Source organism: Mauremys reevesii, linkage group 6 (genome assembly GCF_016161935.1).
Source record: "Mauremys reevesii isolate NIE-2019 linkage group 6, ASM1616193v1, whole genome shotgun sequence".
Lineage (NCBI taxonomy): Eukaryota > Metazoa > Chordata > Testudines > Geoemydidae > Mauremys > Mauremys reevesii.
Genome location: NC_052628.1, coordinates 58,516,181 through 58,531,866, shown reverse-complemented (window position 1 = coordinate 58,531,866; position 15,686 = coordinate 58,516,181). Strand labels below are relative to the sequence as shown.

Here is a 15,686-nt window from a genome sequence, read left to right as displayed (position 1 = left end):
GCTACAGCAGAAAGGTGCCTAAATAAATACCACCGATTACTATTATTATTATTATTATTCACAATCCTTCTCCCTTCTAAGCCATTTCTTCTCTTGGCTCCATGCATAACATTAACTCTGCTAAAGCTCTTTAGATTGTCTGTACTTCAGCCTTAGCTGTTAACTGCCATCTCTATATAAGTGACTTTTTTTTTCAGGCTTGCAAAGAAAGACGTCTACGTTAAATACAGATAAAAGTTACCTGATGTGCTAATTCATGACCTATCACCTTTGTGACCCACAGTTTGTCGAATGCTGAGGAGGTCTTGGGATCATAGAGCAGTGAAGTCTCTCTATATGTGATGAGACCCCAGTTTTCCATGGCTCCTGACTGGAAATCAGGGATAGCAACAAGATCTAAGATTTAACATAAAACCTGTGTTATTACTGAGTATTAACTTTTCTAGCCCTTTGTTGTTGACTGGCTCAATGGTCCATGTGTTCCTTCCCAAACTCAGTGCAATCACTCCCATTGACTCCAGTCAGACCTCCATAGGAGAAAGGGAGAAAAAAAGTGGGAAGCCAGGAGCAAATCAACTTCAGGTTCCTCTTTTGTGAGCACAGCTAGCAGTGGAGTAACAAGAGTTCCTTTTTATTGGACAAGGAACTGTACCCTGGGTAAATAAGCGTTACAGGCAAGAAGTGTTTGCTAACAAAGCCTAGACTAGTGTATGACAGAGAGAGAACTTATTTTGCTTAGCTTTTCTTCCTTATTTTAGAAGGATATCAGAGAGACAACATGCTCTAGTAGTAAGATACAGGCCTACCACCTCAGAGAACTGTCTCCAGCTCTGCTTCCTGTGTAACCTTACAGGGAGGAAAGACGGTCTTGTGAATAAAGCCCTTGGAGTGGGATTTAGAAAAACTGAGGGTTCTTCTTCCAGCTCTGCCATGAGTGACTTTGAGCAAATCACTTAATTTCTTTGTGCCTCAGTTCCTCACATGTAAAATGGGGATATTAACTATACTTCTCTATCCCATAGGTATGTTATGAGAATAAATTCATCCATATTCGTGAAGTGCTCATTTATTGTGGTGATAAGCACCATAGAAAAATCCAGAAATAAATCAAATATTCATATACACAACCAGTGCAGGGGCAAGCTGACAACATACAGCCTGCAAAGTATCTACATTTGATTATTGCACTTGGTCCTGAACTGCTGGGCTGCGCTGGGCAGTTGCAGAAACTCAGAGATCTTCCATTTTCGTCCCTTGTAATTTTCCTTCCCCTGTTGTAAGCTGCCACCATTGCACACTCCTACAGAAATACTTACCAACACATGAAAGGCCTGAAATTTACTGCTGATCAGATAACAAGCTACTACAGACTATGTGTCCTCCAAGGCTGGTATCTCCCATAGAGACCGCAGTAAGTCAGCCTAAGCTATGTGGTAAGCCAACCTAAGTTATGTTACTCCAGCTATGTTATTCACATAGCTGGAGTCAACATAGCTTAGGCTGATTTACTGCGGTCTCTATGGGAGATACTCTCCTATCAATTTACCTTACTCCTCTCATTCCAGTGGAGTACCAAAGTCACTCTTTGACATAGCAGGTCTTCACTAGACCCACTAAATCGACCCCGGTGCATCGATCGCAGCAGCGCCAATCCCACAGTAGTGTAGACATAGCCTTAGATTCTGAGTGTGTTACCTGTATGAAATGCAAATGTCTTACCATCAGCCCTATGAATCCTGGTTACATTTGCACATTCAGATGGTCCTTTCTAGCTAAGCAATCAAGTTGGCAAACGTATTATGTCCTATAGCTCCCATAGTAAACAATTTTGTAAAATGTAATGTTACGAGTTAATTTTTCTATTTAGATTGGCTTGTCTTACATGAAATACTGCACATCTTGTATGAGAGGGAGTGACTTGCTCAAAAAAAAAATCCCTCTTCTAAAAGTTATGAGATTTCCAGGAAGGAAAGGAAAACCAAAAATTTAATGGAAGAGTATTATCTGCAGAAGGAAGATTATTTGCCAAGGGTGAATGATCTGCTTCTTGCCAAGCCGGTACCATGAACCATGAGCTTTTAATATTTATTATCTCATTTGCAAGCTAGCTCCATATTTGATCTGAGCATTAAAAAGGTCCATTACAATGAAGCTTTTCAGCTAACACTACTCCAAGTAAAAAGCTAAATAAAGGATGCCCTTGTTCTGAGCACTTCTGCTGTTGCTGCTGCTGAATCTCTTTGGTCTGCCTCTCTCCCTGCCTCTTTGCTCTCGTTGCTCTGCAGATTTGTTTTCTATCTCCATATCTCCCGCAGATGAGGAGAGGATGAGAACCCTCATGAGTCTTGTTCTTCTGTAATTTTTCAATATCCGTGTTGACAGAAATTTAGTTCTGTGAGAGTTCATTATTTACTTGATTTCAGTATAGCTTTCCCCTTGGAAAATCTAATTTTGATTCAAAGGCTAGTTTGACTGAGGTCCAATAGTCTTTAAAAAAAAAAAGTAAAGTAATTATGAAGGAGCACAACAGATCTGAAATGCTGAGAAAAACTTAACTATCAACAGTAGGTTTTGCGGTCACAAAGGACTCCTGACCAGGGCTGTGGATCAATCAAAGAAGAGAATGACCCCAGAGAATCTCTCTCAGGATTTACAGGGAGCTCAGTATAATTCTAGAAACCTCTTTTCCAGTGGTCCCCAAATTGTGGGGCGCACCTCCCTAAGGGGGCACAGAGGAACATCCAGGGAGGCGCAGCGGGGCCCGGCCCAGTCCCCACGGGGTAGGGGGTTGGGGGAGTGAGCGCCACCCAGCACCGCTCTGACCCCGCCCCCAGCCTCCGTCTGCAGCTGCTGCCCTGGCCCCTGCTCCTGGCTGCAGCTTGGCTGTAGGCCCCTGGCTCCCACTCTTGGCTGCTGGCCCCAGCCTGGCCACGACTCTGCTCCCGCCCTGGAGGGGCACAGGCACATTCCATTATGGGTAAGGGAGAGGGCGTGAGGAAAAGTTTGGGCACCACTGTTCTATTCTCAAGAGTAAGCATTTGCAGGATTGGGCACATACTTGTGTACTTAGCAAGGCTCAGTACCTTGATTTAAGGAGTTGCCATAACTGAGGACACAACAGGAGGATTTTTTAAATACAGTACAAATTCGATTAGCCAAACTTCAATTACTGGAAACTCCTAGGTAACTGAAACAGGAGCCAATGCACTATAGTTTATTAATTACACTGAAAATTCCCTCGATTATCTAAATCTATTCATTTGCCTTCCAGGACATTCAGATAAACGAGATTATGCTGTAGTGGAATCTCAGGTGCTCCAAGCCTTTTCAGTTGCTCCATTATTTCAAGAGGATAACTTCCCACTCCAATATCCTGCATGAGTCTCGTATTTGATTGTTCTCACATAGTTAATTAAAGACTTTCGGGTTTATCCAAGGTACAGATCAGAGGACAGAATTTTGCCCTTGAGGAGAAAACATTTTGGTTTCAGCCAAACTATGCAGAAGCCTATAACCACTCTATTGCAAAACGTAAGCTTTCATATAACATGTTGGCTTTTCTTAGCTAGAATAAAATTTCGAATTTCTCACTTAGTTTTGTGTGAGAAAGGAGAAATTAAACAGATTCTGTGACTGAAAGAGTTATATATGAACTGTACCAATACTGATGTTTGACTTACCCAGTTTTGGTAAGGGAAAGCTAATATCAAAGTACTTCTCATAAAATTCCAGTAGTTTCACTGCTGTTTCTAAGGCATAATGTGTCTGGCTCCATTTGTCAGGTGACGCGTAGATGGATACCTGTGAAAATTGATTATAACAGTGATTCCTAAACTTCTTCATTTTATAGATCAATTGTTAAGATAACGATTATGTTTGGATCAATTCCCCTCCCATCCTCAATCACATACTTTCTCTGCAGCAACTCCAGGACTTGGTACCACACACAAGTTTTATTATAAATGCTATTAGGCAGAAAAGGTGGAAATTAACTTGCTTTAATGCAATAAGTGTAGCTGTTTGGTTACATGGACTGATTTGTATCTGTGTGGTCTATTTCCTCTTCCTGGGTATATGATTTCACATTTGACGTCTCTCTCCTCATTGCCTGCAAACCTCACTGCTCTAATACAAAAATGTCAAGCCCTCAAATAACCTTAATTATTGGCCATGTTGAAACCTGAACTCACCTTGATTCCTGATGATGTTGTGGCCTGCACAGATGTAAAATCACAAACTATGTAGGCTACAAGGTAAGTGCTCATTTTCACAGTCACATCAAAATGATCTTCCAACAGGCCTCCTTCGAGTTCAATTGTTTTAATCTGCAAATTGGAAAAAAAGCAATGTTCTTCCATTTAAACGTCCCACAAACCAATAGATTGATACTGTGAGTAACCTATTTAAGAGATGGCAGACCAAAATCAACCCCAGGGTTCAATAAAGTTATACCAGGAAAAATTATTCATTATTTGCATGCTGGCAGCAGCAACAGTGTGCTAGACCCTGCCCATACAAATATGATGATAAAGTCCCTGCGCTGAGGAGCTTAAAATTGTGGGCCCGATCCTGAACAGGATAGTCTTTCCTCTTAAAGGGTAGTGATGGCCCAGAGCCAGTCAACTCTGTTCCAAGGCTTGGCCCTTTTAAAAGCAAGCCTGTTGGCACACCTCCTGAGTGATCTGGGGAACTGTAGTCCTGCAAGGTCATGTGACAGCCAGGAGACCCACGGCTGGATATTAAGGAAACATATGGCTTGGCTTAGCTTAGAAAGCTGAGACACCTGCAAGGCGGGAGAGCCCACTGCGGGAAAACCTGAGGAGGAAAGCGCTGTAAGGGACTGTGAAGCCTAGGAGGGAAGAATACAAGGAGAATGAGCTATAAGGATGGTGATGCCCTGGTAAAGGGCTGGAAGGAACTATTGACCCTGGGAACGAGGGCTGAACAATGTAAAGCTCAGCTGTTATTTTATATTAAGAAACCAGATACCCAAAAAGATGAGTTGATAAAAAGGCTCCAGTTGTGGGCATCTGATTGACTAAGGAAGAAGGTAAACTAAGGCAGTGGACAAGCCCAATGCCAAACTGGGTACACTGCTGCTACACTTATGTAAGTGCTTAGCTATACACATATGAATAGTCCCATTGACTTCAACAGAACTATGCACATGCATGTAGTTGACCAAAGCCATAAGGCTTTGCAGCACCAGGTTGTCTTTGGTCTACAATGTATTCTGTTTTACATTGGCCTAAAATTTTCTTTCAAAATCTTTTTTCCTATGAAAAATTGAATTTTTGACTAAAATATTTTAATGGAAAGGGTCTGCTTTCCTCAAAAAGTTTTGATATTTCTCATCAGAAAATTGGAAAACTGAAAACTATTAACAGTTTCAATCAGGGAGTTTTGTTTTTTGAATAAACATTTGATATTTTCTCCTGAAAATAGCAACAAAAACTTTTTTTTCATTTTTATCTAAATTTTCAGCAGGAAAAAACATTTCCTGAACAGAACTTCAGTCAATCAAAAATAAGAATTAGAAACTGAACATTAAGAGCTGTTATCTGACTACATCATCAATCCTTTAACAAAATCATACCTTTGGCATGTTGGATAATGCAATGTGTTTTCTTTCTCTCCTTATCGTGATGGCAAAGTTGGCTTTGAAAGATGGTTCATCGAAGCATGGAAAAGCCATTCTTGCTGAGGTAGGCTCAAAATCTGTAGTAGCTATTATCCTGTGAGACATGACATACAGAAACAAATTCATCCAAGTTAAACATGAAATCAAGAATGACACTAATTTTGTATCTAGCCTGCAACAGGTTTAGACCTTGATATAGCAAGTGTTATAAGAAAAGAGTTTCTAAACAGTGCTTTTATGCTTTTTTATTGGTTCAAATATGGCTCAAATACCAGTAAAAATTATAGATTTTCTTGAATGTTTTGGGATCTCTGCCCACTTTGTTCCAGTGTCAGTACCCAACTGCACATTATCACTTGAAATCCACTTGTTACCCAGAAGGAAAAATAATAGATGCTCATGTGGTGGGGGGAAATGTATATTGCAGGCACCATGACTATTTTACAGAATTGACCAGCTGGTAGATGTAACTTTAAATAATTTAGAACTAAACTTCTTGATCAGGTTTGGTCACTCTGACAATCATAAGTGCTGATTCTTTGGTTGCCCCGGGCTGAAGCACCCACAGAAAAAAATAGGGGGTGCTCAGTACCCACCAGCCACCCACCGATCAGCTGTTTGGCGATGGGCAGGAGGTGCTGGGGGGAGGGGGCAGAGCATGGGCAGGGCAAGGTAGAGTGAGGGAGGAGCCTTGGGGCAGAGGAAGAGTGGAGCACTCACCTGGAAAAATGAAAGTCGGCCCCTGTGCTGACAACAGTTACATGATGACATTCAGTCGGGAATGCTCATCATCAGATTTGTGACTTGCTTTTATAAATTAACACCTTCAACTGAGGAGACCTTTGACACTGAATGAATGTGCTTTGTGACTCACAGATAAAGATAATAATTCTGGCACCCATACAAACTAAATCAAAGCACTTGTTTAAAAAGCACATGAATTGTGTTTTGTTGAAAAAGGATGGACCTGAGCGTGTGCTTACCTGTTTTGCTCAATAAGGGGTCTCAACAAGGGAGCCCCACAGGCAGGGTTTCTGAACCAAGGAGACCTGTTGTAATAATGGGGTCTACAAATTTACCACAATTGTGAGAAGTGAGTGAAAGTTCATAAAATGTCATGATAACCATGATAGCCACCTCTACTGTTGTGGCTAAATTTTGACCACCACCTGGGATAGAAGACTTCTCCCCACAAGTCCTTTTCCTTCCCCACTTTTGCCTTCATCTAGTAAGAGTCTGGTTTAGCCAGCCTAGATTGTATATCTTGCAATGCTGCCTGTAAGCAAAAAGGCTGCTAAAAACAATGCCCCTGAATGGTGCTGGTACCTTCGGGTACAGGTCAGCCCCCTTCCTCCTGCCCCGGGGCTTGGAACAGCAGCAGCTGCAAACCCCACTCTGCTGGCCACTGCCACCTTGGTGCACAGAGTGGGGTGCAGAATGAGTGCCTCCAGGAGTCGCAGTGCCTCTCACTGCTTTGCACAGCCTCTCACCGCGCAGAACACACGTATCGCAACCCCCCATTTGGGAAATGCTGATCTAAGCCATCAAATATAAGTGGGGCCCTCAACTTGGAATCAAAAGCTATACAAGTTACTACAAGACTTCTCAGCTATCGTTTTTATCCATCGCACTTCCATTGAATTTTTGCACAGGGAGGGCTTTCCCCATCACTCACAGATGACCACCTATTGCTCCCCAGCGTATAGTCCTTTGAGGCACCATATAACAGCTATCGTCCTTCCTCTGACCCAAGAGATCAGAACCAGACTCCCTTCAGAGCACAGCAGTAGCACTCCTAATTGGGCCAGCAGGGTTCCTGCTGAACAGAACAAGGCACACCATGCCCCAATCCCAAAAGAAGAAAAGAACCCCATACTGCTCTTTGTTCAGGGAGCTAATTCCCCCAGACTGATTTTGCACAGATCCCACTGAGCTGCACACCTTCTGCTTTTTAGTTAGCATTTTCATTGAAAGTTCCATACACAGAAAGTTGGGGCTAATCACTTTGCTTTCATATAAGTCACATTACCATTAACAGTGATATAAGGCAAAAATAAAACCTTGAGGTCAGGGCATAAGCAGGGCCGGCTCCAGACCCCAGAGCGCCAAGCAGGCGCGTGGGACGGCATTGTCCTGGCAGGACGGCATTTGGCTCCGGCGGACCTTCCGCAGTCATGCCTGCGGGAGATCCACCGGAGCCCCGGGACGAGCAGACCTGCCGCAGGCATGACTGCGGAGGGTCCCCTCTTCCCGCAGCTCTGCTTGAGCTCCCGCAGGCATGACTGTGGCGGGTGCGCTGGTCCTGCAGCTTGGACGGAGCTCCCACAGGCATGCCTGCAGATGCTCCACTGGAGCCGCGGGACCATGCGACGGTCCGCAGGCACTTCTGCCCCGGCCGCGGGACCGGGGAAGGGCAGCGCGAGCGGCGCAGCGCGCCGCCCTGCTTGGGGCGGCGGAATTTCTAGAGCCACCCCTGGGCATAAGTACCTATAAAACTTTATTCAGTGTAGTTGTAGCTGTGTCAGTCCCAAGATATTAGAGACCTGAAGAAGAGCTCTGTGTGGCTTGAAAGTCTCTCTCTCACCAACAGATGTTGGTCCAATAAAAGATATTACCTCACCCCCATGTCTCTCCAGAAAACTTCAAAGAGACTCCTTACCTTGTTTCCCCAACACGAGTTTTGTAAGTACTTTTGTAAAATCCATCAAAGCCATCCGCCAGTCTTGCATGAAACTCTATGACAACCAGAAACCGCTGGCCAGCTGTTAATACTTCAGGGGCCTGCAGGGCAATTTGCTCATGTGCGGGATGTTCTAAAACTTGAAGCTGTTTAGGTTTACTGGACCCCAAGTCATCTTTGGGCAGAAGAACTGCACTGGTGATTTCAAGGCCTTTGCTGTGCAAGATGATAAAATTAGTATTCTCTCTCACAAAGATCTCTATCTGCTCCAGTCCAGTAAAATGTACAGTAGTAAGATTAGGGTGAACACAGAGGTCATATTGGATTGGGACTACCATATCAGGAAGCCTCATCTTATTCCAAGGAAATAGCTTGCCATTGGTAGGGGAAGTTACATTGTCTTTACCTGTTTGATGTTTAAATCCATAAATTCCCAGAGAATAAATGTGTAATAGCTGCAGCACTAATACCAATGAACATAATCTACAGAGACTAGCCATTGCAAATGCATGTATCGAAAGATCCTCTCTAGAACAAAAGAAAAAACTGTAGCTTCTTCTGGCTAAAACTTCCAGGACTTGAAAATATTGTTTGCTTAGGATGCATCATGCACTGGCAGTAATGTAGTTTTCCATTAATGAAGTCTCATCTAGAGAAAAATAAAACAGGTGTCTTAACTGTAAGAAAAGTCAGAGCCTCACTTGTTAAATCTTTAGTTGTAATAATCAAGCTTCCGGCATAAAACAGAGACAATGAAGGCTCAGTTTACATGTATTTAAATGTTTAAAATGACAAGAGGTACTTGAAACTCTATGGGTGTATCTACATTGCAATAAAAAACCCGCCACTCATCAGGGTCAGCTGACTCAAGCTCAAGGGGCTCATCTGCAGGGCTATAAAATTGCAGTGTAAATGTTTGGGCTTAGGCTGGAGCATAGAGCTTGGCTTCCAGCCCAAACCTGAAAGTCTACCCTGTAATTGTATAGCCCCGCAGCCCAAACCCTGCGGGCCCAAGCCAGCTGACCCAGGCCAGCCACAGCTGTGACCCAGGCCTTTTATCACACTGTAGATGTACCCTACGTGCCTCAGACATTTGTTTTAAAATACAATAAAGCCCTATCCCCACAGAGACTATTCATGTGCTTGAAATTAAACATGTGCTTAAGTACCTTGCTGAACTGCAGCCTAGATCAACATATAGAAATAAATATACTGTAGGGTTAATGTTTATATTAAAAAAAGATGTAGCAAGAAAAAATAATTATTCCCCACTTTCCTTAAGCACCCTTGATACTTGCTTCATTGTCAGCTTTCCTAAAAATCTATACCTCACAGCAGGCACTGAAGGTCAGCAGACCTGGAAGAAAAATTTTGCATTTGTCTGAGATTATGATATTTGCAGGGGACAAGAGGAAGACTTCAACTCCCACATTTATTTCCTCTTAACCTGGAGACAGGACTTGTGGAATAAGGTACTCACAGCAATGTGTCATTTCTCACAGCAAGTCTTTATTTAGTGGTGTAATTTTAGCAGCTGCATTCTGGACAGCTATGCAGCTGCTAAAATGGTCATTGGTGCCTGTCTATGAGACTACCTCACTCTTCTTACCAAATCGTTTCCTTGTCCACTGTATCAAGGTTATTGCAGAGGTGTGAATGGGGCCCAATTTGCTCATGGGCAGAGGGCTCAAGCAAGGTTCTCTGCTCACTTAATTCATGTGGTTTAGCAGGCAAGTATCTGGACAGTGGAGCGCCCTCGTAAAAGTTTAGAAAGCTGCAAAAGAGAATAGAGAGCTGTGCAAATAAACCTCCTAAAAGAAGAGTGTAATAAAAACTGCACATTAATTTTTTTAAATGATTAATTTATATTAGTTTAAGTAAAAGCAGGCCAAAAAGAAATATTAAAGCATTGAAAGCGGGATATTTCTCTGTGGTACATACACCACGTTGTTTAAAAGATGGCTGATGACTGTATTGAAAATAATTAGGAGCAGGAAAGCCATGACAAGTAATTTCTACTAACAGAACTTCTTCCGCAAGTACAGAATGAATCCTCCTCCCCACGCACAGCCCCCACCCCCTTTCAGTGCTGCTCTCTTACATGATCCATGGCATGTTCCTGTCTGATCACATCTTTTCTGCAAAAAACAGCTTTAGTTTTTTTTAAAGCAAACACATGGAGACGTCTGTATATCACGATCTCCCATTTGCTTCTGCAGCCTTGAACTGTGCTGCTTTTATTTTCACTTTTGTTTTCACTCGGAGGCAGCCAACAGGGGGTTTCCGGAGTTTGTTCACCAAATACAGCTCATGATAATCATTTATCACACTAAGTCAAAGCAAGCTGTGTGCGCCCATCCTACTATCTTGTGTGGTTTAATAGCACAGAATCCTTCACAATAACCAATGGTGCCCCAACTCTTTGAGTGGGACAGAAAGTTATAATACCAGAGTGAATCTATAATAAAGCCTATACTGATAGCAGCCACCGATCATAGGCTTATGATAAAACAATCGAAAACAACCTTCCATCATAACTGATTTACCGTTCCCATTTATTTCCAAGGAGTTTTCCAGTCTCTGTGGAAAACTAATCCAGATAATCGGAACCATTTGATCTGGGAAGCTGGTTTTCACATGTCACAAACAAACAAGTATGTTTTTTTCTTTTTTGTCTAAGAAGTGTTATTGTCTGGCAGAGCTTTTATTTCAAGAATTCAAGTCAATAATGACTGACGTGAAAATAAAGCAACTATTCTGCAATCAAAATTAACTCCCCAGTATTTCAAAGTCCAGCAGCTGCAAAGCCAAAAAAAATAAATACATCAGACTGAAATTTATTTATTTATTGAACAACAATGCAGTTGGCTCTTTACAAAAAGAAAGACACCTCCCTTGCCTCACGGATTTTCAGTCTAAAGGCACAGTCCTAAAGGTTGCTGAGTTCTACAAAAACAAACAAAAAAGAAAAGCAAAAGTGCTATTGATCAACAAAGGGTGTTTACTCAGTCGCTATTCCAAAAGCCTTCTGCATAGCTCAGAGACAAATGCACACAACTCAGCACTGTGAGCCAACTCTTATGGCTGAGCTGAGTGTAATGTGAGGTAATACATGGCCAGGATATAAGGGTGCAATCTAGGGAATGCAAATGATGTGAATAGTGGGTATTTGAAAGAGTTTTCCAGGCACTCCTACTGCCAGACAGCAATAGTGGCTAGTAGTGGCAGCTATGGAACCAGTCACTGCCACAGAAATGCTTCCAAAGCTTCTCTCTCAGGTACAGGAGATCAGTTATAATTTATTGATATATAAGAGACGCAGTTTTCAATGCACTGATCAGTGTGGCAGTCCCATATTTAGAACAGAAATGATCAGCACGGCAGCTGTCGTCAATGGGAATTTTGCTTAAGTGTCAAGCCCTAGAAATTCAAAGTTAAGGCTAATCCTTTGTCCTTAACTCATCCCACAATGTGTGTTTGAGGAAAAAAAAGCCCAACTCCAAATTAAAACTCCTGAAGGCCCAATCCTACATAGTGCTGAATGCTCACAACTTCCACTGAAATAAGGCAGGATTAAACCGAGAGATATTTTCTCAGGGCCTGCTCACAAGTCCCATTAGTTTTAACATAAGATAAAGAACAGTAAAATAGTAGACCTGAGATCAGGACCCATTCAGAAAATGCTGCTATATGAGAGTCCCAGGAGTCCCCAGCTCATGGGAGTTCCCCAGCTCGCCCAGGGCAGGTTGAAAGTTGTGCTGCTATAGCGCTGTGTACTCCTCATGCTCCAGTGCCACACAGTGTGAAGTATAAGATACGTGCTGACAGAGTGTTCTGGAGTGTTAACTTAAGCCCCATGGAGAATCAAGACATGATCCTCTTTATCATAGACAACTGCAGATTCCCCATCCTCACAATCTACTACTTCTCCTAATTTCCTCCATGAACACACATCCCAGTTCAGGACATAAGCCCAGATCCTCCAAAGTAAAAAGGAGCCTAACTCCCATGGATTTCAATGAGAAATAGGCACCCAAATACCTTTGAGGATCTGGGCCACCCTCTCTGTTACCCACTGTGCATGGCACAGCAGTATGACATGGTTTGGAGTCACTCATTAAATCTTGGGCCTTGAAGCAGCGATGGCTCCAGGCACCAGCGCTCCAAGCACATGCCTGGGGCGGCAAGTCGTGGGGGGCGCCCTGCCAGTCCCTGCAAGAGCGGCAGACAGGCAGCCTTTGACGGCGTGCCTGTGGGAGGTCTGCCGGTCCCACGGATTCGGTGGCAATTCAGCAGCGGGTACACCGAAGGTGCAGGACTGGCGGACCTCCCACAGGCAAGCTGCTGAAACCGCGGGACCGGGGACCTCCCACAGGCAAGCTGCTGAAGGCTGCCTGACTGCCGTGCTTGGGGCGGCAGAAAAGCTAGAGCTGCCTGTCAAAGTCAGATTTAGGACTCGCAATTTGTCAGACCACTCTGTTTTATTAGCAAAGCACTCTGCTAGTACACCCAGATAATGTGTGAGTGCCATGCAAGGCTTAAGCTACTTTATTTATACAGATAAAAAGGGTATGAACTTAACAAAATAACAAAGGGAACAGAACTGATATGTGTGTCTAGCCTCAGGTAAACTTATCTTATTTCCTTATTAACTCTTAGGGATCTCCTTCTAAGGTCCCACCATTAGCTTAAGTGGACCCATTGTTCCACACCTTAATGTTTCTCTTCCTGACAACTTTATTTCAGCATTCCTCATTCCTGCTTAAAGGAACATACAGCATTTCTTTAATCCATTCTACTTTTACAATCTAATTCATTCTACTTTCACAATGCCCCTGCTTGAAGGAAAGAGGGCCAACCAAGAGCCTTCAAAAAGGGTCCTAGATTTGCTTCCCTGAGATGTCAAGCTTAATGTGTTGGATTTTTTGTTACAATTTATTTCGTGTCACAGTCTCCAATATTATCTAAACATACAGTAGTATTTTGTTCCAGTTTCTTAGCTAAACATTTATCCCACACCTGTGAAATATTTTGATCTCTTTAAAAAAAAATCCTTGATTTTGGATTTGCATAAGAGACATACAATTTCTATGCTAGAGGGATCTAAAAAGATAGCCTCACAATAAGCATATTTCTTTTTTAAATGAAATTAAGTTGTTTTCATCTATCATAACCCTTACACAGCATTTTGTCTTTGATAGAAGTTGTTTTATGTTTCTTAAGCTGCCAAAGGCAAAACCTGGGGAAAGCTGCTTTTTTTTAGGGAACAGAGGAAATCACTGACAAGACCAATAAGTAAGGCACACAGTGGCAGGGCTGGGTTCTATGCAGCTGTTAAGAAATTTAGTAGAAGGCCTAAGTTACATATGTATCCCATCCTGGAACTTCAAAGTTAATTTTACAAGGTTCCTGTGAAATCAAAAACGCACACACATGCACATACACACACACACACTCTTCCAAGTCTATAGTTACAGTCCTTCAATTGGCTTAAACACTTAAATATCCATAAAGACAAATGCAAAACCAATGTAAACATGGCAGTCCAAATTTCATAAAAATAAATGATCAGATGTCAGGAAGGTTTCATTAAATGAACTGCATAATTCAAGAAGACTGATATTCAGCAAAGTACTGTAGCAATTATGCACCTGTTCATAAGAAAAAAAATCTAGTTTGATTTTAAATGTGTTATTTTAAAGCACGGAGTAATACCATACTCTTTCATCTGATCTCAAGCAGCTTTACTTAAGATTTTCTAATATCCATTTTGTTAATGTTACTAAATTTCTCTCCAGCCATTTTATATTCTTCTCAATATTCTCCACGGCAATCTGGGGTGCTCTCAGCTGTGACACTTCCTCCTTTACAGATTCAAAAAACAACTTCACCTATAAAAGATATCAATTAAAAAGGTTACGATCACATCTGAAGAAAATAATGACATTAGTGACAGTTTTTACTTATGAAAAAGCTCACTATTACCATTGTGACATCTGTAAGTGTGACAGCCCTCACCTTGGCCAACAAACTAGGGACTGAAGGGGCGACCTCCAGAGCTACAAGCCTGAGCTGCAAGACCTTGGACTAAAGAATCAACGCTTCCTAGCTAGGGCTGTAACAAATACATATCTTCTGTGGATCTGGCACATGGGAGGACCTGTAACATACACTAACCAGTGGGTTACATAGTTTTCTGTAAGTAGCGTGCCTAAGTGATAAATCCCAGTCCCAGGAGTGTACAGCCTAAAAAAGAGCTCTAACATGATTCAGTGTATAGTGTTACTACCCTGGACCATAACCTCAATTTACATTGTGTTTTCTCTGAGACACACTGAATTTGTTATTAACAAGCACTACCATAATAAGCATTGTTAAGGACCAATGGAGAATGGGTCCCTATTGTGCTAGGCACTGCACAGACAGAGTAGCAGATAGCCCATGCCCCAAAAAGCTTAAAATCTAAATAGACGAGATAGGCACAGGGCAGAGTGAGGGTTAGAACACACAAGCAGAGCGAACAATGTGATGGCAGCAAACTTCATGTTAGTGACATGATTTTTTGGGGTGGTGGATTTACAAAGGAGGGTATAAGCTAAATGGAAAGAAAAGGGAAGGGAAGTGAGGACAGGGCAGGAGACAAGAGGATAAGAAGGGCAGGTATGGAGTGAAGCTGAGGTGAAGAAGGAGGGAGACGATTGGAACAAACAGCCAATCAGTACAGGAGCACAGGAAATGTAATAAAAGGTGTAGAATGTCCCAAGGTTCCTGCTCTGGCTACTTCTGTAGCTGGCCCTACTGGCTAGAGTCTCTGGCTGGTTCCTCTCTGCAGTGTTTGCCAAAGTCTATATTTTGGAGGGATGGGGAGTGGGGAAAGTGCCGAGTGCAGTGCTGGAGATCACGCCAAAAGCCAAGCCTCAGTACAGAACATAAAGAGCCACATTACACTGCTTGAACATTTCACATGATAGAAATCCACATTCAGGACCCAACACTGTTCCCATTGATTTCAAAGGTGCAGGATCAGGCCAAAATTGTAGGGATATTAAAGAAGGTTTATATTAAACATGGTTTATATGAGAAATGATTTATTGTTAATTGATACTTTATAACTTAAGGTTTATGTTAGAAGTAAATTTGTGATTCCCAACATTTAGCCTCTAACCTGCAAGCCACCAGCTGTGTCTGTGTGAAGCCTGCTCAAAGAGATACTTGGTATAAAACTTGCTAAACATTAATTAAACTCTAAGTAAGCCAAAACAGTAGCTGTTTTAGTGTATAGACAGAGACCCCCACCCTCTGTAAGTTTTCATCTGACTTCATCTTTGCTTGTTAAAAGACAGGGAGTCTCACATAAATTGGTAA

The 15,686-nt window shown here is 42.4% G+C and overlaps 2 protein-coding genes across 4 annotated transcripts in view; both read right to left on the bottom strand.

Annotated features, from left to right (window-relative positions):
- The window catches only part of LOC120408493 (endoplasmic reticulum aminopeptidase 2-like), a 34,572-nt gene extending 24,030 nt beyond the window's left edge, over window positions 1-10,542 (bottom strand). Inside the window, exons 1-7 of one of the 2 annotated variants that reach the window (XM_039545515.1) lie at window positions 10,423-10,542; window positions 9,931-10,095; window positions 8,301-8,970; window positions 5,597-5,735; window positions 4,191-4,325; window positions 3,681-3,801; window positions 242-396 (exon numbers count right to left, since the gene is read on the bottom strand). In XM_039545515.1, coding sequence (XP_039401449.1) covers window positions 242-396; window positions 3,681-3,801; window positions 4,191-4,325; window positions 5,597-5,735; window positions 8,301-8,821 — 1,071 coding nt within the window. In that variant the 5' untranslated portion in view covers window positions 8,822-8,970; window positions 9,931-10,095; window positions 10,423-10,542. The remainder of the gene's footprint in view (window positions 1-241; window positions 397-3,680; window positions 3,802-4,190; window positions 4,326-5,596; window positions 5,736-8,300; window positions 8,971-9,930; window positions 10,096-10,422) is intronic. The other variant, XM_039545516.1, reaches the window with a different exon arrangement.
- A 558-nt stretch (window positions 10,543-11,100) lies between these two features.
- Window positions 11,101-15,686, bottom strand: part of LOC120407709 (endoplasmic reticulum aminopeptidase 2-like) — a 40,388-nt gene continuing 35,802 nt past the window's right edge. For both annotated transcript variants that reach the window (XM_039543624.1, XM_039543623.1), the window contains one exon: window positions 11,101-14,212. In XM_039543624.1, the coding sequence (XP_039399558.1) occupies window positions 14,066-14,212 (147 nt within the window). In that variant the 3' untranslated portion in view covers window positions 11,101-14,065. The remainder of the gene's footprint in view (window positions 14,213-15,686) is intronic.